Raw genomic sequence first — 19953 nt, 5'->3', positions numbered from 1 at the left:
GGTTGCATCCAGTTGTCAATGCATCTTTGGTTGTTAATGATTCACCTCTTAAAGGGGATATCCTAATGTAATTGTCAGTTGGTCAAAGCAGTTATATATATATTCAAAGAGGAGAAACGTTTGGTTTCCAAATACATTGTACATTCAATGATTGTGTGTAGTAATTGCTTTGATGATTAAATGATTAATTGTTGTTTGCTCAATGTTCAGTGGCAAATATTTCATGCAAATTTAGGACAAGAACAAAAACCAATAAGTCCTATAGGTTAGCAGTGATAAGTTATAATATGTGAATGTTTTTTTATATCTGTCAGACACCTACTTCCTGTTTTCAGATGATTGCAGCTTCCCAATTGTGAACTTTCCATTTCTATGTAGCAACATTCCAGCAGCACCTGCATATGGATTATATATCTCCCATTTGATTAGATATTCCATAGCTTGCATTTCTTTTCATGATTTCCTTGATAGAGGGTTGCTGCTTACAAGGAAGCTGTTGAACCAAGAGTTCTAAGTGGTGAAGTTGAAATCATCCCTTCGAAAATTTTACAGACACCATCACAATCCTGTCCTCTTTTCCTTGAATTTGACCTACCAAATTAGACTAATCACCGATTTGTACCCACTGGAGCGACACGACAGGTGCTACATGTTGAGCAGGATCTGCTTACTCTGCCTTAACACCTGAGATCACCCCAGGTTTTTGGTGGGGTTTGTGTTGCTCAGTCTATTTTTATACGACAGCAAAAAAATTTTGCGGTCGTATATTGGTATGACGTTGGCGTCGTCGTCGTCGTCCGAAGACACATTGGTTTTCGCACTCTTTAGTTTAAGTGAATGGATCTCTATGAAATTTTACCATAAGGTTCAATACCACAAAAGGAAGGTGGGGATTGATTTTGGGGGTTATGGTACCAACAGTTAAGGAATTAGGGGCCAAAAATAAGTATTTTTGTAACATCAAGACATAACTTGTGTGTTAGTGTATGGATCTCTCTGACATTGTACCACAAGGTTCCATATCACCAAGGGAATGCTGGGATTGATTTTGGGGGTAATTGCCTCTTAATTTCAGGAATTAGGGGCCAAAAAGGGGCAAAAAACAAGCATTTTTCTAGTTTCATTACAATAACTTGTGTGTAAGTGTATGGATCTCTCTGACATTGTACCACAAAGTCCATATCACAAAGGGAATACTGGGATTGATTTTGGGGGTAATTGCCTCCAAATTTTAGGAATTAGGGGCCAAAAAGGGGCAAAAAATAAGCATTTTTCTAGTTTCCAGACAATAACTTGTGTTCAAGTGTATGGATCTCTCTGAAATTGTACTGCAAGGTACCATACCACAAAGAGAAGGCTGGGATTGAGTTTGGGGGTGATGAATCATAAGGGGGTTCAAAAAATTTGGGGGGGATTTTTTTTTCCTTTTTTTTCTTTAAAATTTTCCATTTTAAATTGGTTATTTCTGATTTATATATAAAAGCAAATAATAATGACATGGTTTGAATAGGTAAATTAAAAAATTTTAAGTTCTTAGACCACATTCATTCTGTGTCAGAAACCTATGCTGTGTCAAATATTTAATTACAATCCAAATTCAGTGCTGTATCAAGCTTGAATGTTGTGTCCATACTTGCCCCAACTGTTCAGGGTTCGACCTCTGCGGTCGTATCAAGCTGCGCCCCAGCGGAGCATTTTATTTTATGTTTATTTTATTTTTTTCAAAACACATAATGCATGCATAATATACAAAGGTATATAAATTATCCTTTACAGTGCAGATAATACAATGTCAGATAATTATAATTAAGTTAATTTCAACAATTTTTGTTGAGCCTCGCGAAAGCGAGACATAGCGATCCTAGATTCCGTTGTCGGCGGCATCAAGATTTAGGTTCAGTCTGTAGTTAAATTTTTTTGGGACATCAATAACTTTGTCAAACCTGCATGGAATTTTATGAAATTGGGACAGAAGCTTGTTTATTACCAAAATACAGTATCCAGGGCAAAATTTTTAAAATATTTATTTTCATTTTTCCGTATTTTACTAATAAATGGACTTAGTTTTTTTTACAGTTAACTTCAGATTTTGTCTGAGGTTAAAGTTTTTCAGTCATCAATAACTATATCAAACCTTCATGGAATTTTATAAAAGTTGGACAAAACTTGTTTATGACCAAAATATAGTATCCAGAGCAAAATTTTGGAAATGCTTATTTTCATTTTACCTTATTTTACTGATAAATGGACTTAGTATTTTTACAGTTAACAATTAGATACAGTCTGGGGTTAAAGTTTGTTACACATCAATTACTTTGTCAAAACTTCTTAGAGTTTTATGAAACTTTGACAGTAGCTTTTTAATGATTAAGAAATAATGTCTGAAGCAAACCTTTGAAAATATATTTTTTTAGTCCCATACCGACGAAGTCGAAGGGGACTTTAGGTTTGCACTCCATTTGTCTGTCTGTCAGTCCACCAAATCAGTTTTCCACACTTTTTTTCTTCGTGCTTGAAGATATTGATTTGATATTTAGTATATTGTTTTATCATGACAAGTTATAGATCAAGTTCGAATTTTGTTCCAGTCTGATAATTTTGTGCAGAGTTATGGTCCTTGGACTTAGAAAATTCACTCAAATATTCAGTTTTCCACACTTTTTTTACGTCATTCTTGAAGATATTGATTTAATAATTGGTACATTGTTTTATCATGACAAGTTACAGATCAAGTTCGAATTTTGTTCCGGTCTGATGATTTTGTGCAGAGTTATGGTCCTTGGACTTAGAAAATTCACTCAAATAATCAGTTTTCCACACCTTTTTTCGTCATGCTTGAAGATATTGATTTGATAATTGGTATATAGTTTTATCATGACAAGTTACAGACCAAGTTTGAATTTTGTTCCTGTCTAATGATTTTGTGCAGAGTTATGGTCCTTGGACTTAGAAAATTCACTTAAATAATCAGTTTTCCACACTTTTTTCATCATGCTTGAAGATATTGACTTGATATTTGTTCTATAGTTTACACCATGACAAGTTATAGATCAAGTTAGCAATTTTTCCAGTACTATTAATTTTTAACCGGTAGGGGACTATGTATTGCCATGCAATACTCTCAGAATGCTTGTTCATTTTTAGTATTTTTTCTGGACTTTATTTTTTACAGTTAACATTTACAGACAGTCTGGGATTAAATTTTTTTTACATGATAAATTTATAAACCTTCATGGATTGTTATGGAACATGGACTTCAAGACCAAGAAATAGCATCTAAAGAAAAAGTTTGAATTTTTTTTGGAATGCTGTATTTCACTGATAAATGGACTCACTTTTCAAGTCAACATTACACTTTTACACTGACAGCAGCAATTGCAGGCAAGCCATAGGGTTCCGTGGAACCCCTTATGAATTTTTATAATTACTATTTTCTCATTAACAGTTTAAGTTTTCTGCAGCAAACTAATTCATGTGTGTTTTGTTTTATTTTTATAGTTAAATTTTGAAGAAAAAAAAAATGGGAATAAGAAATTAACAGAAAAAAAAATATTTTTGCGGAAAAAATCAGAACAAGTATAATTTTGTAGGAGAAAAAAAGGAGGAAAATTTGATCATTGGTGGTTTTCTCTATATATCACTGCATTTATATGGGACTGGATTCAAGGCAGATGGAAAATAAAAAGTCAGATTTATTGTCCTGTCTTTAGTTTTCTATGTTGTGTTTTGTGTACTGTTGTTTGTCTTTTGGTCGTTTTTTGTTTGCCATGGCATTGTCAGTTTGTTTTCAACTTGTGAGTTAGAATGTCTCTTTGATATCTTTTGCCTCTTTCTTATACTATTGGTAGCAACTAACTTTTCAGGTCTATATAATGTCATTTTTAAAAGAATTACCAGTTGTATAATGCAAATATCTAATTATTTAAAATATTTTTTGTGTCTTTCAGAATCTTGGAAGCTCGTTGTTTACATGCAAAGAGAGAAATAAGTCATTAGAATTTGAAGTGGAAGATTTTAAGCAAAAACTTCATGATGCTAATGGAGACATTAAGGTACTTAGATGAATCAAAGCTCTTTACAAATATATATGGAAGTCACACAAACGTATCTTTTATTTCAATCCTGGCACCAATTTTCTGCTGATGAGTTTTAAATGAAAACAATTTTCCCTGCATCAAAAGAAGGGATAACCCAAACCTTATAAATGTTTTTACTCCTGAAAATCAACTTGAAACAGTGTGTTCAACTATTCAGTGTTTTGTTGTATATCTCTTTATATAAATGTAATGGATTTGAGTTGAGGAAACAGATATATTTAACACCCAAATTGTGAAGAAGCCATTCAATTGTCCAAATTTATTATACCCCAAGCAACACAGCATGCAACAAGGGTATACTGTATTTGAACTGTCCCTCTGTCTGTCCATCAGTCCTGTTCTTGTCACAGCAACTCCTCTGAAACCAAACAACAGAATTTCATGAAACTTTGTAGATAATAAGGACATAGTACTATGTAGATGTGCATATCGACAGGAAATTATGATTTATTGTTTTTTCTAGGAGTTCTGCCCCTTTGAACTTAGAATTTTGGCCTAAATATACTACTGCAACAGTTTGTCATCGCAACTCCTCTAAAACCACACAACATAATGTGATCAAACTTTGTGGATAATAAAGACATACTATGTAGATGTGCATAAGGACAAAAAATTATGATTCAATTCTTTTACCGTAATCAGCCTTGTATAATTCGCACTGGTACATTGTCCACACCCCCCTTCGCGCCACGAAAATTCAAGTAAAAAAACTTTTTGTAACTGTTCCAAAATGTCTAATGAAACTTTGGTAATTTCAAATCGTGTGTAATCGTTTGTGGTATTTTCATGCACGGTTACATTGGCACGAAGCTTTATTTCATTCCCCTTACAAAACTTCATTCTTTGTACAGCTTATGTTTGGAAACCACTGTTACAAATCCCAATTCAAACCAATACAAACTTACAGGTATCATCTTAGATATTGGCAGTCACAGACTTTTCAAATCAGTTTGCATTGGAAAAGATGAAAAGGAGAAAAAATCCTTTCTAAAACATCAACTTCATCATAAATCAGTTCACTCGAAAATACCTCCCTACTTTAAGATCAATCTGAACCTATCATCTCTTATACCTATACCAAACCAATTGCAACAAAAATACCAATTACAAACATGTGTTGCAGGATCTCAATATTGTCTCAACCTCCTGAGCGCACCTGTGCTAGTTCACATTTATTTATGATCTGGCTGGCCACATTATTACTGGTGTCCTGAACATTGTTAATAACACTTCTCTGCGAAACGTGTTATCCAAAGGCCTGAAATATGGTAAGCCTTAATCCATCAATTGGAAACACATCTGTCACATGTGTCAGTGGATTAAACATGAAAAGAAGACATAGACACTCTTTTTAAATGGTCTAAGGCTGTGAGGTCGTTGATACAAATTAGAATTAAAAACTTAATGGGTCTATTAAAACACATGCTACATCGACCTTTAAAGACCCAAATGTTGCTAAACACCTGTCTAACCTTCATTAATATGTTTCAGGTGAATCCCCACACAGCATTGTTTTTGTGTGTAGATCACATTACATAAACTGCTTGATAAAAGAATTATGTATTGACAATTCACTTTGAAACTCGACATATACCCCATCACCAAAACCAAGGAGGAAATCCTGAATAATTATAGGTCAATGTTTTATGTTACTTTTGATTTCAACCAAAGATGACGAACTGGATATTTCATCACTTTATTGATTACCTAAATTACATAAGTGTCCTTACAAACAACGTTATATTACTGGGTTGTCCATGTGCTCCACAAAACTATTAACATCAATTTTATCAGAAATCAAAGCCAGGCTTCAAAGTTATTGTGAAACTACCTACTCTAGGGGTGGTGTGAATCAGATGTGGATACTAAAAATTTTTGAAGATCTATTGCAGTACATACAATCTAAGACTCTTTCATCTTGCAATAGTATTAAAAAATTTGACTTTTCTACCCTTTACACAAGTATTCCCCATTCCAAACTAAAATAGAAATTAAAGAGAATTGGTCCTGCCTTGTCTCGCCTGCTACGAAAGTCGTAGGGATTACAATTCGGCAGCGACTTGTTTTAAGCTTTATACATCAGAAGGTAGAAGACCAGGATGCTTCATACCTTGTTAAAGATACCTTATGTTACAAATTTTTCTGTCTGTCATATGTCCATTGTCTTTGACCTCATTTTCATGGTTTAGTGACTGCTTGAAAAAAAATTACAGTTTTTTGTTTAGTGAAATACTCACTTATTATGGGTAATAGGATAACTATATTTGGTATATTGGTCCCTTGCAACGTCTACATGTTCGTCAGGTAGAGTTCACCTGACCTCAACCTCATTTCATGGTCAAGTTCGTATCTCAGAAACTATAAGCATTAGGTCAACTATATTTGGTGTATGGAAATTGTATTTTAAAGGTGTACATGTCCCACTATCAGGTTTCATTTGATCTTGACCTCAATTTCATTGGACAATGTTTAGTTTCTGTGGTTTGGTTTATTTCTCATATATTTTAAGCAATAGGTCAATTATATTTGGTGAATAGAATGATTGTAAGGTGTACATATAAAAATGAGACAACTATCCACCAAAGTTCAAATGAAGTGGATGTCTGTCTAGCAGGGTTCATATGACCTTGACCTCATTTTCATGGTTCATTGGTCAATGATAAGTTTTCCTAATTTTGTCATTTTTAACCGGAATTTTCGAAGGAAATATGGGTTATTGATTTGGGGATGTAGGGCGGGCGGGCGGGCGGGTGGGGTATTGGACGGGTGACTGCCAAACAGTGTCTCTTCAATAACATGAAAACGCTGTGATGGTTTTTTTTCAAATTTAAATATGTTGTTTCTTGTGACTAAATGAAGGTCAAGTTCAATTTTCACGATTTATGTATTTCTCCTTTTTGAGTTATCGCCATTTTCAATATCCAAAAGTGGTATTTTTAAATATTTTTCTCTTGTTATCATATTATGACTAAGCAGATGGAAAATGTCTTATCTCACAATAAAAATTGGAGTGACAGATTTATTTGAAAATTTTCTATTTCCTAAGTGGTGGTGATTATAAGCTATATTATTAGACATTTTGAAGCTTATTACATTATTTAATTATTATATATGTAATGTTAGAGTACTATGTTAAACCATAGTTCTGTTCAAAGGGAAATAACCATTCAGATTTGCAAGTATGATTTTCATTATTAATTAGATCTGGGAAATATCTTATCATATGATAATCATTGGAGTGACAGATTTATTTGAACATTTTCTGTTTCCTGATAAGATCTGTAGGACTGTATATATAGTTTGAAATTTACAAGTAGGACTGTATAAATGAAGTTTGAAATTTTCTGTTCATTATTAGACATTTTGTAGATAATTAATAGTCCAGTGAGATTGCCGTTTGACCCAGAACAAATTGCAACAGAAAAAATAAAGACGTTAAAATATTCACCTTCCATCTCCATACAATACAGAAAACATCGCCACCATAATACACTGTTTTTCACAAATAATACATTATAAAATTTTTTTTAAAAATTATGACACCAACGCTGATCCATAGCCGATCCGGTATTTAGAATTTTGTTTATCATGACGTCAAACATGACGACAGAAAGAAAGGAAATTGTTTCAAAGACGAAATTTTGTAAGTATTACAATACAATGAACTTATTCTTTATGATTATGATTCAATTAAACCCAATTTAGTGTCAATCAACCCTGATTGAGATGGTTTTAATCCGCGTCTATAATTAGCAGACGCTATCTTCCCAAGATGCAACACTCAACAAAAACAATTTGCCTTTTACTTTGTTTTATACCAAACCTTTTAGAGATTCTAATAAGTTACAAGTAATTTAATGAAATAGCCATATCTAGTTAAAAGAAACTTGTTTATGATGTGAAATTTTTTAAAATCGTGAAATGGGGGTTGCTGACGAAAAATTAATCTATGGAACGCCGGTTTAACATTTATAAAAGTCAAAAATTTTATATTTGCGATTTTTTCTATTTTGCTGCTTGTTTAGTGTAATACTAATTAGCGGATAAGTTCTTATTTGTTCTTTTTCACTTTTTTTGCAGCTTACTACGTGAAATGAAGCATAATTATTATAAGCAACCCAAACTAAGAACTATGAGGAGTTTACTGTAATAAATCGTAAAAAAGGGTAAGTTTAATTTACAGAAATCAATTTATTATTATTTATTAATCGACTATTATCATTACTATTTTTTTATCTAATACTCTTATTTCTATATTAATAAAAAAAAATAATTTATTTACTAGTTTTACATGAACAAAGAGCTTTTAATTAGGCAAATCAAACATTTAATTGCCTATATACTATTTTTTTAAGTGGACAAATGTTGCTTAGTAGTTATTATTGTTACACAACATACAATATTTTAAAAACTTATTTTTTACAGACACTTCTTGATGTTGATATTCCAATGGCATCATCTGAAATCTCGAGTAAACCTGCCTCTGTAAAATTATCAGGTAAAGTAGAAACAAATATATGAAATAGATTTTAACACACCTAACTGCACCAAATAAAAATAACAGGATACCAATTTCAACAGTCATCGACTTTTAAAAACCAAACAGAGGAATAACAAATATACATCTTGGATGCTTTTTAACACAATAATACAAAACGTATTTGTTTTTTAGGCTTAGGATAGAAAATTTATGATATATGTATATAAATCTTCATTACTGTAGATGAATGAATAAGCGCTCCTAGTAGTTTAAAAGAACAATCTTTCTGTATAAGATAAAACCATGACCAATTTATGAAAAAAAGAAGTAACTTGAACATTTTGAATGTAGATTGCTCATAAATTATCTTCTTTCTGTATTTTGTAATTTAATAATTCCTTATCTTTTTTTTTCAGATGAAGAACTATTACAGATTGATATGGAACCAAAATGCGTTTTTTGCAAACAGCCCCTTGACAATGGTGAGAAAACGGTAATTCTTCGTCAGAAAGGATGTGAAGGTATAAACAGAGCCAATGAGGTGCTGAACACTAGTATTGTAACCCTTCCTGGTCAAACAGTACATCAGTATTGTCGTAGGGATTTCTGTCGCCACAGAGAAATAAGACAATTGGAAAATAATTCCATGTTAAGCGAGAAAACTCGTCAGTTACGATCAGCTGCAAATAATTTTTCCTTCCATGACCATTATTTGTTCTGTGCACTACCAATCAAAAAGAATGGCAACAAAAGAAGTGCAGATTGTTACCCTGTGCGCACGTTTGACTTTCAAAATGCTGTTAGGGCCGCATGCTTAGATCGCTATGATAAATGGGGACATCAGGTTTTAGAACGAATAGAATTTGGCAGAGACTTACCAGCGGTTGATGCAGTTTATCATCAAGTATGTAGCACAAACTTTAGAACAATGAGACAGATACCAAAACATATGCAAGAACCTAGTCCAAAAGTGCAGAAAGTCGGCAAAGGAAGGCCAACAAATTGGACACAAACGGAAGCATTTTTGAAAACGGTGACATATCTGGAAATCAATGACGATGAACAGTTATCAATCGCAGATCTTTGTGCAAAAATGAAAGAATACTGCAGAAATGAAGATGACCCATACAGCTCCAAGTATATGAAAAGGAAACTCCTTGATCATTTTGGGCCATCCATTGTTATAGCTGAAATTAACGGGAAACCAGATGTTGTAACTTTCAAAATGACAGCATCAGAAATACTTCACGAATTTTATAACCAACCGAAAGACGAAGACATCCAAGTGAAACAGAATAGGTTGATTGAAGCAGCAGCAAAACTTATATTAAATGACATAAAAAGCATTCCGACAAACAAAGAAGTGTACCCAGATCCAAGCATATTGTCTTTAATCGCTGCAAATCAAGAGTTTCTACCGGCATCTTTAAGAACATTTTTGACAACGTTGTTGAAGAGTACGACATCTGATATAAAAATTTGTTCGGTGGGACAAGCTGTTATGCAAGCCACCAGACCGAGAGTAATTATGGCAGCCCTACAAGTCGGTTTAGGAATACAACTGCACCACCATTTTGCATCAAAATACTTGATAGATGTACTTCATACACTTGGCTTCTACTCTTCGTACGGCGAAATCTTGAAATTTGAATCCAGCGCGGTAGTCTCCCAAGAAACATATCTACCAAACGATGTTGATGATCATACGATCATGTTTTCGGCGACAATGTAGATCATAATTTACAGACTTTAGACGGTAATGACACATTTCACGGCATGGGAATCATTGCTACTGTTACACCAGGTATTACTTTCAAAGAGCCCTTTCCAAGAATAGATACAACACCAGAACAAATTATAAAATCCGGCAAAATTGAAATAAAATTCCACAAATTGCCAGCTGAAATTCACCCTTTTAATTTGAAGGAACTAAGACGCATGAATATCAATGACTGGACGAAAACCTTAGAGACGTTATTGAAGATATCATGGCCTCTTCATTCACCACGTGTTGGCTGGTTGGGATTTATTCAGACAGTTCAAGAAGGACCATATCCTGGAGAATCATCTATACACTTTATACCAATGATTGATTTGAACCCTAGCGACCTCTCATGCATTTTCTCCACATTATCGTTCATTTGCAAAGAAGCCAATCGCCTTCAAGTTACACCTTCAATTACTTTCGATCAACCTCTCTACTGGAAAGCCTTAATGATATTACACAACGAGCCAAGAGACAGTCCACTAAAATCTATTGTTCTACGCCTTGGTGGTTTTCACATGCAGATGAGTTTTCAGGGGTATATTGGCCATACCATGCAGTCGTCTGGGCTCTATGAGTTATTAGAAAATATTTATGCATCAAACACAATAGAGCATATGATGTCAGGAAAGTATGTATCGAGAGCCGTTCGAGTGCATAACATAATTGATTGTGCTTTATACATTCTGCTGTTATCGAAATGATTGACGTTTCCTTACTTGAAATTGAAGGAAATACAGATGAAAATGTGGATGAAGTCAATGCCGCAGACAATGAAGTCATTGTAGGCATTAGTACAGAGCAAAATAAATCATCCCTGAAAGCAAAGTTTGAATCTGCACTGCAGATATTCCTGCAAATTCTAGACAACAAAACATCATTTGAAAACATCCAGAACAAAGAAAATGTAGAAGACACTTATCAATCGATCAGGAACGAGTTTGATAGATTGTCGAAGTATCCTACTGCAAAACTCTGGATTCAATATATGGACATGATTAACATTATGAAACTGTTCATTAAAGCAGAGAGAACCGGCAATTGGTTTTTACATTTGCACGCTATACAGGAAATGCTACCCTTTTTTGCTGCAACCGGACACAACTTATATTTGAAGTCAGCCTATTGTTATCTTCAACAAATGCAAACATTAGAAACAGAATATCCCGATATGTATTCGAAGTTTTGTGAAGGATATCACGTTGTAAGGAGAAGCAACAGATATTGGGCAGGAATTTAAACGGATTTTGCCATTGAACAGACGTTAATGAGGAGCGTTAAAACAAGTGGAGGAATGACAAGAGGCAAAGGGATGTCTGAAGTGCAAAGGGCGCAATGGCTACTTTCAATGCCAGCATGCTCAGGTATTAATTCAGCTATGCAAACAGTGGAAAATATACAGTATACAACTAGCGAACAACACAAAGAAAGCACAAAATCGAGACAAGAGAGAGATAACAAAGATGTATTGACTATTCTTTCATATCTAAGTGAGAGAAATCCCTTTTCTGAGAGTTTAGATCTTCGAAATATAGAAACTGGGGTTACTGCTACCGATGAAGTTAACGTACACAACACTCAGTTAGTTGGAAGAAACATCATTGAATCGATGAAAGATCAGGATGCATTTTCGATATCATTTAAAAGAAGCATGCAAGTGAAAACTTTGAATGAAAAGACAAAAATCAGAACACAAGGTGACACCCTAAATGTTAGTTCTCAGCTACTTTTTCAGAGATTGATTACCGCAGCTAAACATGTCACAGATGATGTATCTAAAATCTTTTCATACGAACTGAGTAACTTTCCATCAGTGATGTTTGATACATCAGGTGCCATGCGAGAACCTCAAAAATCAAACCTTGCTGAAGCTTTGTGGGCAATCGGTGATTGTTCAGCGGAATATGAGACTTCTACAACTGACGTTCAGTACGTTCTTGATGGCGGATCCTCGTTGCATGGCATTCAATGACCGAGAGGTGTAACGTTTGGAAGAATTGCTGACTTGTATGTTGATCACGTCTGTAGAAAATATCACACAGCAATTGTTGTTTTCGATGGCTATGGAAATGGACCCTCTACAAAAGACCCCACTCATCAAAGACGAACAAAAGGTATAGTTGGAACCAAAGTGCTATTCAAAGAAGACACTCCCTTTAAATCAAAGAAAGAACAGTTCTTAGGAAATGTAGAAAACAAACAAAACTTTATAACACTTCTTGCTGAACGCTTCAAAAGTCAAAATATTGTCTCACATCATGCAGAAAGCGACGCCGATGTATTAATTGTTCAAACTGCAGTTGAGAGTGCAAAATCTACAACAACTGTTCTAATTGGTGAAACGGATCTTTTGGTATTGTTGTGTTACCAAAAGAACTCTCGCAATCACAACATTATCTTTCAATCTGAAATGAAACAGTCAACTAAAAAGTTCAAGGTATGGGACCTTAAGAAAACAAAGAAAGTTCTTGGAGAGGAGTTCTGCAAAGTTCTGCCATTTGTCCATGCAATTTCGGGATGCGATACAACCTCTAGACTTTTGGAATCGGAAAAGGACAAGCCGTGAAGAAGGCACAAACCGATGCATATTTCATGGAATGTGCAAATACATTTACCGATACCATGTCTAAGGAGGAAGTACTAAGAATTGGCGAAGAAGTAATAGTGTGTCTCTATAATGGAGTTGAGCATGAAGGCTTAGATCTGCTACGCTTTAGAAAATTTACATCGAAAGTAATGACCAGTTCAAAATTTGTAGAGGTACACACTCTTCCCCCAACATCGAATGCAGCACAATTCCATATTCTAAGAGCATTCTATCAAATGAAAGTCGAGGACGTTAACTTGAATGTAAAAGACTGGGGTTGGTTAATCGATGGAAACATGTACCTACCTGTTAGATCTAGCTTGCCTCCTGCTCCCGAAGAACTCTTGAAAACAATTTATTGTAGATGCAAATGTAACTGTGATACGAAACGATGTAACTGTAGGAAGCATGGTCTTGAATGTTCTGTTGCTTGTATAGAATGCCGGGGCACAACTTGTTGTAATGGATGTACCCCGAACTATGATTCAGAATCTGATGATTAATCAACTTATCGTGATTCTTGCATTGAAATACTACTTCTGATATAATACAATATTAAACAAGTTTGTTTGTAAAAAGAGTTCTTAGATTAATAACAACTTATATAATAGATTTAGTAAACTGAACTAATTTTGAGACAGGGGTGAATTTTGCGTATTGACAAATGTTTTTATATACTTTACCTATTATTCTAGCCAATATTAACATAAGACAAGTGTTTCAAATGAATTTTCATATCAATTTGCATCACTTAATAATTTGGAAATACAGTTTCTACATCGATATTGCATATTCTAACCACGTTTGCTGTCTACTTTTAAATTTAAGAGAGTATAGGGAAAATCCCAGTTTTCATTGATTTTCTGCCAAAAAATGCTTATTTTCACCCAAAATTGCAATAATATTGCATTTGATTGTAAACAATCGTATTGGAAGCGAAGACAGCAACGTTGATTTCTTATTAACTTAACCAATTTCGCTTGTATTTTGAAAGAAGAGTGTTGAACATGTTATTTCCAGTTTTTCACGGTTTTTCGTCAGAATCCACATTTTCTTCCCCAAAAAATCGGTAAATGCCTTCTTGGATTTATGGCGATTTTTTATACAAAAATAATTGAACCTTCATCTAGTCAATAAACCCACCACTTTCTAATTGACAATTTAACCAAGTTTGGTTTCTATCAATAACTTTATGGTATTGTTGGGAATTTCCCATTTTTTCATGATTTTTTGCCAAAGATGCTTATTTTCACCCATAATTGCAATAATACTGCATTCTATTGAAAACAGTCATGTTTGAAGCAAAGACAACAACATTTATATCGATTGAACGTAACCAATTCTGCTTGTATTTGATAGAAGAGTGGGTTGGAGGTTATTTCCAGTTTTTCACAATTTTTCTTCAAAATCCACATTTTCTACCCCAAAAAATCACTAAATGCCTTCCTGGATTTATGGCGACTTTTAATATGTGATTAAGTACACCTTAAACTTTTAAATAAACTCTAAAAACTTTCTGTTGCATTTAGTTCTCGGTCAGGCTATTTTTGGCGCAGATTGACTGGACTATAAGTCTGCCTAAACCATATATATTCTTGCCCCCACCCCCTTTCAATTTGAGAATGTGCTTTTATCTTGTAAACGGTCGAGATCCCCACCAAATATATTCTTGTATGGGACAATAAAAAAAAATCAAATGAAATATTGGGGGAGTCCCCGGGTTCACCCCCACCCCCTTGAAAACTTGTAAACGGTCAAGATCCCCACCCTGAAACTATATATATTCTTGTATGGGACAATAAAACAAATCAAATGATATAAAACACGAGTTCCCTGGGGTCACCCCCACCCCCTCCTGTTTGAGAACTTGTAAACGGTCGAGATCCCCACCCCTAAACCATATATATTCTTGTATGGGACAATAAAACAAATCAAATGAAATATAGGGGAAGTCCCCTGGGGTAACCTCCACCCCCCCCCCCCCCCCCCCCCCTTCTTTTTGAAAACTTGTAAACGGTCAAGATCCCCACCCTGAAACCATATATATTCTTGTATGGGACAATAATACAAATCAATTGAAATAAAATGCTAGTCCCCTGGGGTCACCCCCACCCCCTCCTCCTGTTTAAGAACTTGTAAATGTTCGAGATCCCCACCCCTAAACCATATATATTCTTGTATGGGACAAAAAACAAATCATATGAAATATAGGCGAGTCTCCTGGGGATCACACCCCTAAACCATATATATTCCTGTTCGTCATTTCAAGAAGATTTGAATGACATACAGGGTCAATCCATGACATACAGGGTCAATCCATAGGCGTCACTTATGCATATCACAAACCAATTTGTACTGGACTTTGCCAAATGTCAGGCGACCATGGGAATGATGAATTATTGGAGCTTTGTTTGGGAGACTTCGTAACAGCATCCTGTTACAATTATTTCTTGTTACTGATAAGTTTTATAGATTTTGAAAAGACATTGTATTAATGATAAATAAAATTTTGGAGTTTTTTCTTCTTTTCTTTGGTAAATTGTTTGAAGAATTTTGTGGCAAGTTTGTTTGTAATTCTGTAAAAACTAATTTTCTGAATGCTATATATTTTTTTTGATGAAGTGAACTCCTTTAAAAACTAAGCTTATATTTTCTCTTTTTTTTGCCTATTATCTTGAAAACTATTATCATGATTATCGATGGATAGCTGCTTTAAATAGCAAACACATTATCAGCAAGACTATATCTACAAACAAGTCAGCATAGCCAAAATCACCAGTCGACTCTTTATTTGAGTTCTTGCTCTTTAATGATGATTTTTACCAATATTTTATGTTTTTGCCTATTACCTAGAAAACTATAAAAGATAGATAGACACTTTAAATAGCAAAAATGATTAGCAAGACAAGATCTACAAATACCTTAAAAATGGCCTAAATCGTTAGTAGACTCTTTATAGGAGTGATTGCCCTTAAATGACTATTTATTTTACCCTTTTTTGTGTTTTGGGATAAAACTTAAGAAGATAGAGAGAAACTGTAAAACAGAAAAAATTATCAGACTTGTAAGATCAACAAAAAAGGGATTTTTTTCATGAGTTCTATTCTAGTCCACAATGTTAGAGAGTCCATTGTTGAAGATGCACATAGACCTAAGTGAGTGATTCAGGCTCTTTTGAGCCTCTAGTTATGTTTATATCAATATGGCTCATTTTTGTCAGATTAGGGATTTTGCTTCTTTGAACCTATAGTTATGCAATAAATGATATGATACTATGCTATTAGTGAAGGAAAAAGTTATTTATTGTCCTGTATATCACTTGAAGGCACTTGAAAAGCTGTATATTTGTCCCCTGTGTGACGCGTTGCAGGGGACATAGAAATACTTGGAGTCTGGTCTTGTTAGCGCTCTCACCAGATTTTTATAAAACCTATATCATAGGTTTATATCAGCAATGTCTTGGACAAAGTACAAAATCAGTGCTGATCATCTATTCTTAAAAGAGTTATGCCCCTTGGAAATATTAATTATATGGAAAATTGCATTGTTAACGCTCTCATGTGTACAATTCTTGCATAGTTTTTTTAAAGCTTTTCATAGGTTAAAAATCAGTAATGTCTCAGACAAGTTCGAAAATCAGTGCAGATAAATTATTTTTAAAAGAGTTATGTCCCTGGAAAATATTCCTTATACGGATAACTGCAATGTAAGCACTCTTACGCGTAAGTGTACAATTGTCAGATTTTTAACCGGATTTTCGAAGGAAAAATTAGTTATTGAATTGGGAATGTACGGTGGGCGGACGGGAGTGCGGGCGTGTGGGCGGCTGCCAAATAGTGTCCGTTCATTAACATGCAAACGCTTTGACAAATTTTTTTCAAATTTTGATATGTTGTTTCCTGCGACTAAATGAAGGTCAAGTTCAATTTTCACAATTTTAGCTTCTCTCGTTTTTTGAGTTTTCGATTTTTAGAAGTCCAAATATACTTATATGATTGAGTTATTTCCCTTTGAACAGAAATTGTGATTAGCAAATACCATTTTCATTAGATAATAATATATTTTTATTAAAGGATATAGTTCATTACATTACATTGTGTTAATAAAATTGTTGACATTGATAGATAAGTTGAGGATCTATATTAGTTTGTGACAAATGAAAGAAAAAATATTGGGAACTATTAATTATATAAATAAAGTTTCATTACACTATGTGTTTTTAAATAATTTTCACCTGTTAATAGATAACAAAACATCCGGTAAATATCTTATCACACAATTATAATTGGAGTGACAGATTTATTTAAAATTTTCTGTTTCCTAAGTGTTGATGATAAGATCTGCAGGACGGTATAAATAAAGTTTGAAATTTACTGTTCATTATTAGACATTTTGAAGATAATAACAGATAAGTTTTATAGATTTTTAATAGATATTGTATTAATGATAAATGACATTTTGGATTTTTTTTTCATCTTTTCTTTTGTAAATTGTTTGAAGAATTTTGTGGTTGGTTTGTTTGTTATTCTTTATAAACTTATTTTCTGAATGCTATATATATATTTTTTTGATGAAGCAAACTCCTTTAAAAACTAAGCTTAATTTGTCTATTAATAAACATATATTTAGATTTCTGATTTTGGGCCCAGTTTTCAAGTTGGTCCAAATCGGGGTCTAAAATTATACTGTGGTTGATTTCAACATAAATTGAATATATATAGGGTTCTTTGAAAAGCTGAATCTAAACCTGTATTTATTTTCATTATTGATTAGATAATACCCCATTGAGGGTCAAAGGGTCCTAAATTAAACTTGTGTTTGATTTCATCAACAATTCAAAAATTGAATTCTTGGGGTTCTTTGATATGCTAATGATAACAATGTTATTAGATTTTGGATATTGGACCATAATAGGTAAATTTCCAATTTCCAATTTTTCAGTTCTTTGACCACATTCATTTTGTGTCACAAACCTATACTGTGTCAAATATTCAATCACAATCCAAATTCAGAGCTGTTTTAAGCTTAAATGTTGTGTCCATACTTGCTCAACTGTTCAGGGTTCTACCTCTGCAGGAAAATCTGGTTTGTTGTCACTCTGACAGCCTCTTGTTTTAGATAATATGAGCTATTTTCTGTATGGAATGATTGTAAGGTGAAGGCTGTATTTTGACCTATAATGGTTTACTTTTACAAATTGTGACTTGGATGGAGAGTTATCTCATTGGCACTCATACCACATCTTCTTATATCTATATAAAAATAAGGAGACGTGGTATGATTGCCAATGAGACAACTATCCACCAAAGTTCAAATTAAGTGGATGTCTGTCTAGCAGGGTTCATTTGACCTTGACCTCATTGGTTCATTGGTCAATGTTAAGATTTTTGTGGTTTGATCTGTTTTTCAGGTACTATTACGGTATGGGTTTAGCTCATTATTGAAGGCCATACGGTGACCTATAGTTGAACGTGGCAGGGTATTTATACATCCCCACAACAACAAAAGCACAAAGTATAAAACAAAACAAAAAAGACGCTAAGTATAGATCTGAGAGCACTCACAGTTACTGACAGTTAGTTCAAAGCCAATAACAACTTAATATAAAAATCCTGTATCTAAGACTAAAATATCAATAAGTACACATCCAACATCCAATGGATTTAGTGTAAAGACATCATTAACAGTCAGAGAAATACATGACCTTGTGCAATGCCAAATTACAGGTATCAGATTGTAGAAAGGTGAATGTGCATATGTACATGATGTAATGTATATAATAATAATATTTAGTTTGGTTTTAATTTACTGAAAACAAAATCAATATTTATACCAATAAAAACAATATTCAAAGATCTAATTACAGTGCTGAATTGGTAACCTTTTAGAATAAGTTTACCTGGATCGTATCAATTTCCGATCTCAGTAAACAACATCTCTGTTAAAATTAGGATGTGCTATCCCGTTTGAAATAAGTTTCCAAAGGTACAGCCAAACTTCCAAACCAAATCTTTGTGTCTATGGAAGAATTCAGTAAAGGTTTTAAGTAATTTGTGGTATCAAAATCCCTGACTTAATAGTTTACCAGTAATACATAGATTACCTTCATTGAAATCTAAAATGTCACTACAGACACGGGCATAGCGAATGAGTTGTGATATATAAACACCGTAAGATGGTGCAAAAGAGTTCCAAGTGATGAAGTTGAAATCATCCCTTCGATGAGGACATATATGTTCCAATTGTCGTTACCACAACCCCGTCCTCTCTTCTTTGAATTTGACCTACCAAATTAGACTTTTCACTGGGTTTGTACTTGCATGAGCAAAAGGATGGGTGCACCTGTGGAGCAGGATCTGCTTACCCTACTAGAGCACCTGAGATCACCGCTGTATTTTGTTTGGTGTTAGTATTTCACAATTTTTAGTTTACGATGTTGTGTTTTGTGTACTGCAGTTTTTTTGTTTTTTTTATGCCCCCGCCGTAGCAGAGGGGGCATTAAGTTTTACCCTTGTCTGTCTGTACCTCTGTCCTTACGTCCATACGTCCCAAAATTGGTTTCTGTTCTCTAACTTTAGTTTGCCTCAACCAAAATGTTATGAAACTTATACACAATGCCTATTACCACAAAACACAGATCAAGTTTGAATTTGGGTGGCATCACTTTCACCTTTCTAGATTTATGCCCCTTTACAAATGGAAAAATTGCTGAATTTTTGTTTCCATTCTCTAACTTCATGAACTTAAGTTTGCCTCAACCAAATGTTATGAAACTTATACACAATGCTTATTACCACAAAACACAGATCAAATTTGAATTTTTGTGGTGTCACTTTTACGGTTCTAGAGTAATGCCCCTTTACAAATGGAAAAATTGCTGAATTTTAAGCTCACCTGGCCCAATGGGCCAAGTGAGCTTTTGTCTTCACTTGGCGTCTGTCGTCCATCGTCGTCATCCTTTAACTTTTACAAAAATCTTCTCCTCTGAAACTACTGGGCCAAATTTAACCAAACGTGGCCACAA

General features: G+C 34.0%; 1 protein-coding gene across 1 annotated transcript in view; it reads left to right on the top strand.

The window, feature by feature from the left end:
- Positions 1–19953, top strand: part of LOC127701234 (coiled-coil domain-containing protein 149-like) — a 312275-nt gene that overhangs the window by 85668 nt on the left and 206654 nt on the right. Inside the window, exon 4 of the mRNA XM_052205059.1 lies at positions 3948–4052. Coding sequence (XP_052061019.1) covers positions 3948–4052 — 105 coding nt within the window. The remainder of the gene's footprint in view (positions 1–3947; positions 4053–19953) is intronic.

This window comes from Mytilus californianus, unplaced genomic scaffold, assembly GCF_021869535.1.
Source record: "Mytilus californianus isolate M0D057914Y unplaced genomic scaffold, xbMytCali1.0.p SCAF_5, whole genome shotgun sequence".
In the NCBI taxonomy this organism is placed as follows: Eukaryota; Metazoa; Mollusca; class Bivalvia; order Mytilida; family Mytilidae; genus Mytilus; species Mytilus californianus.
This window is presented reverse-complemented; position numbering and strand designations above follow the sequence as displayed.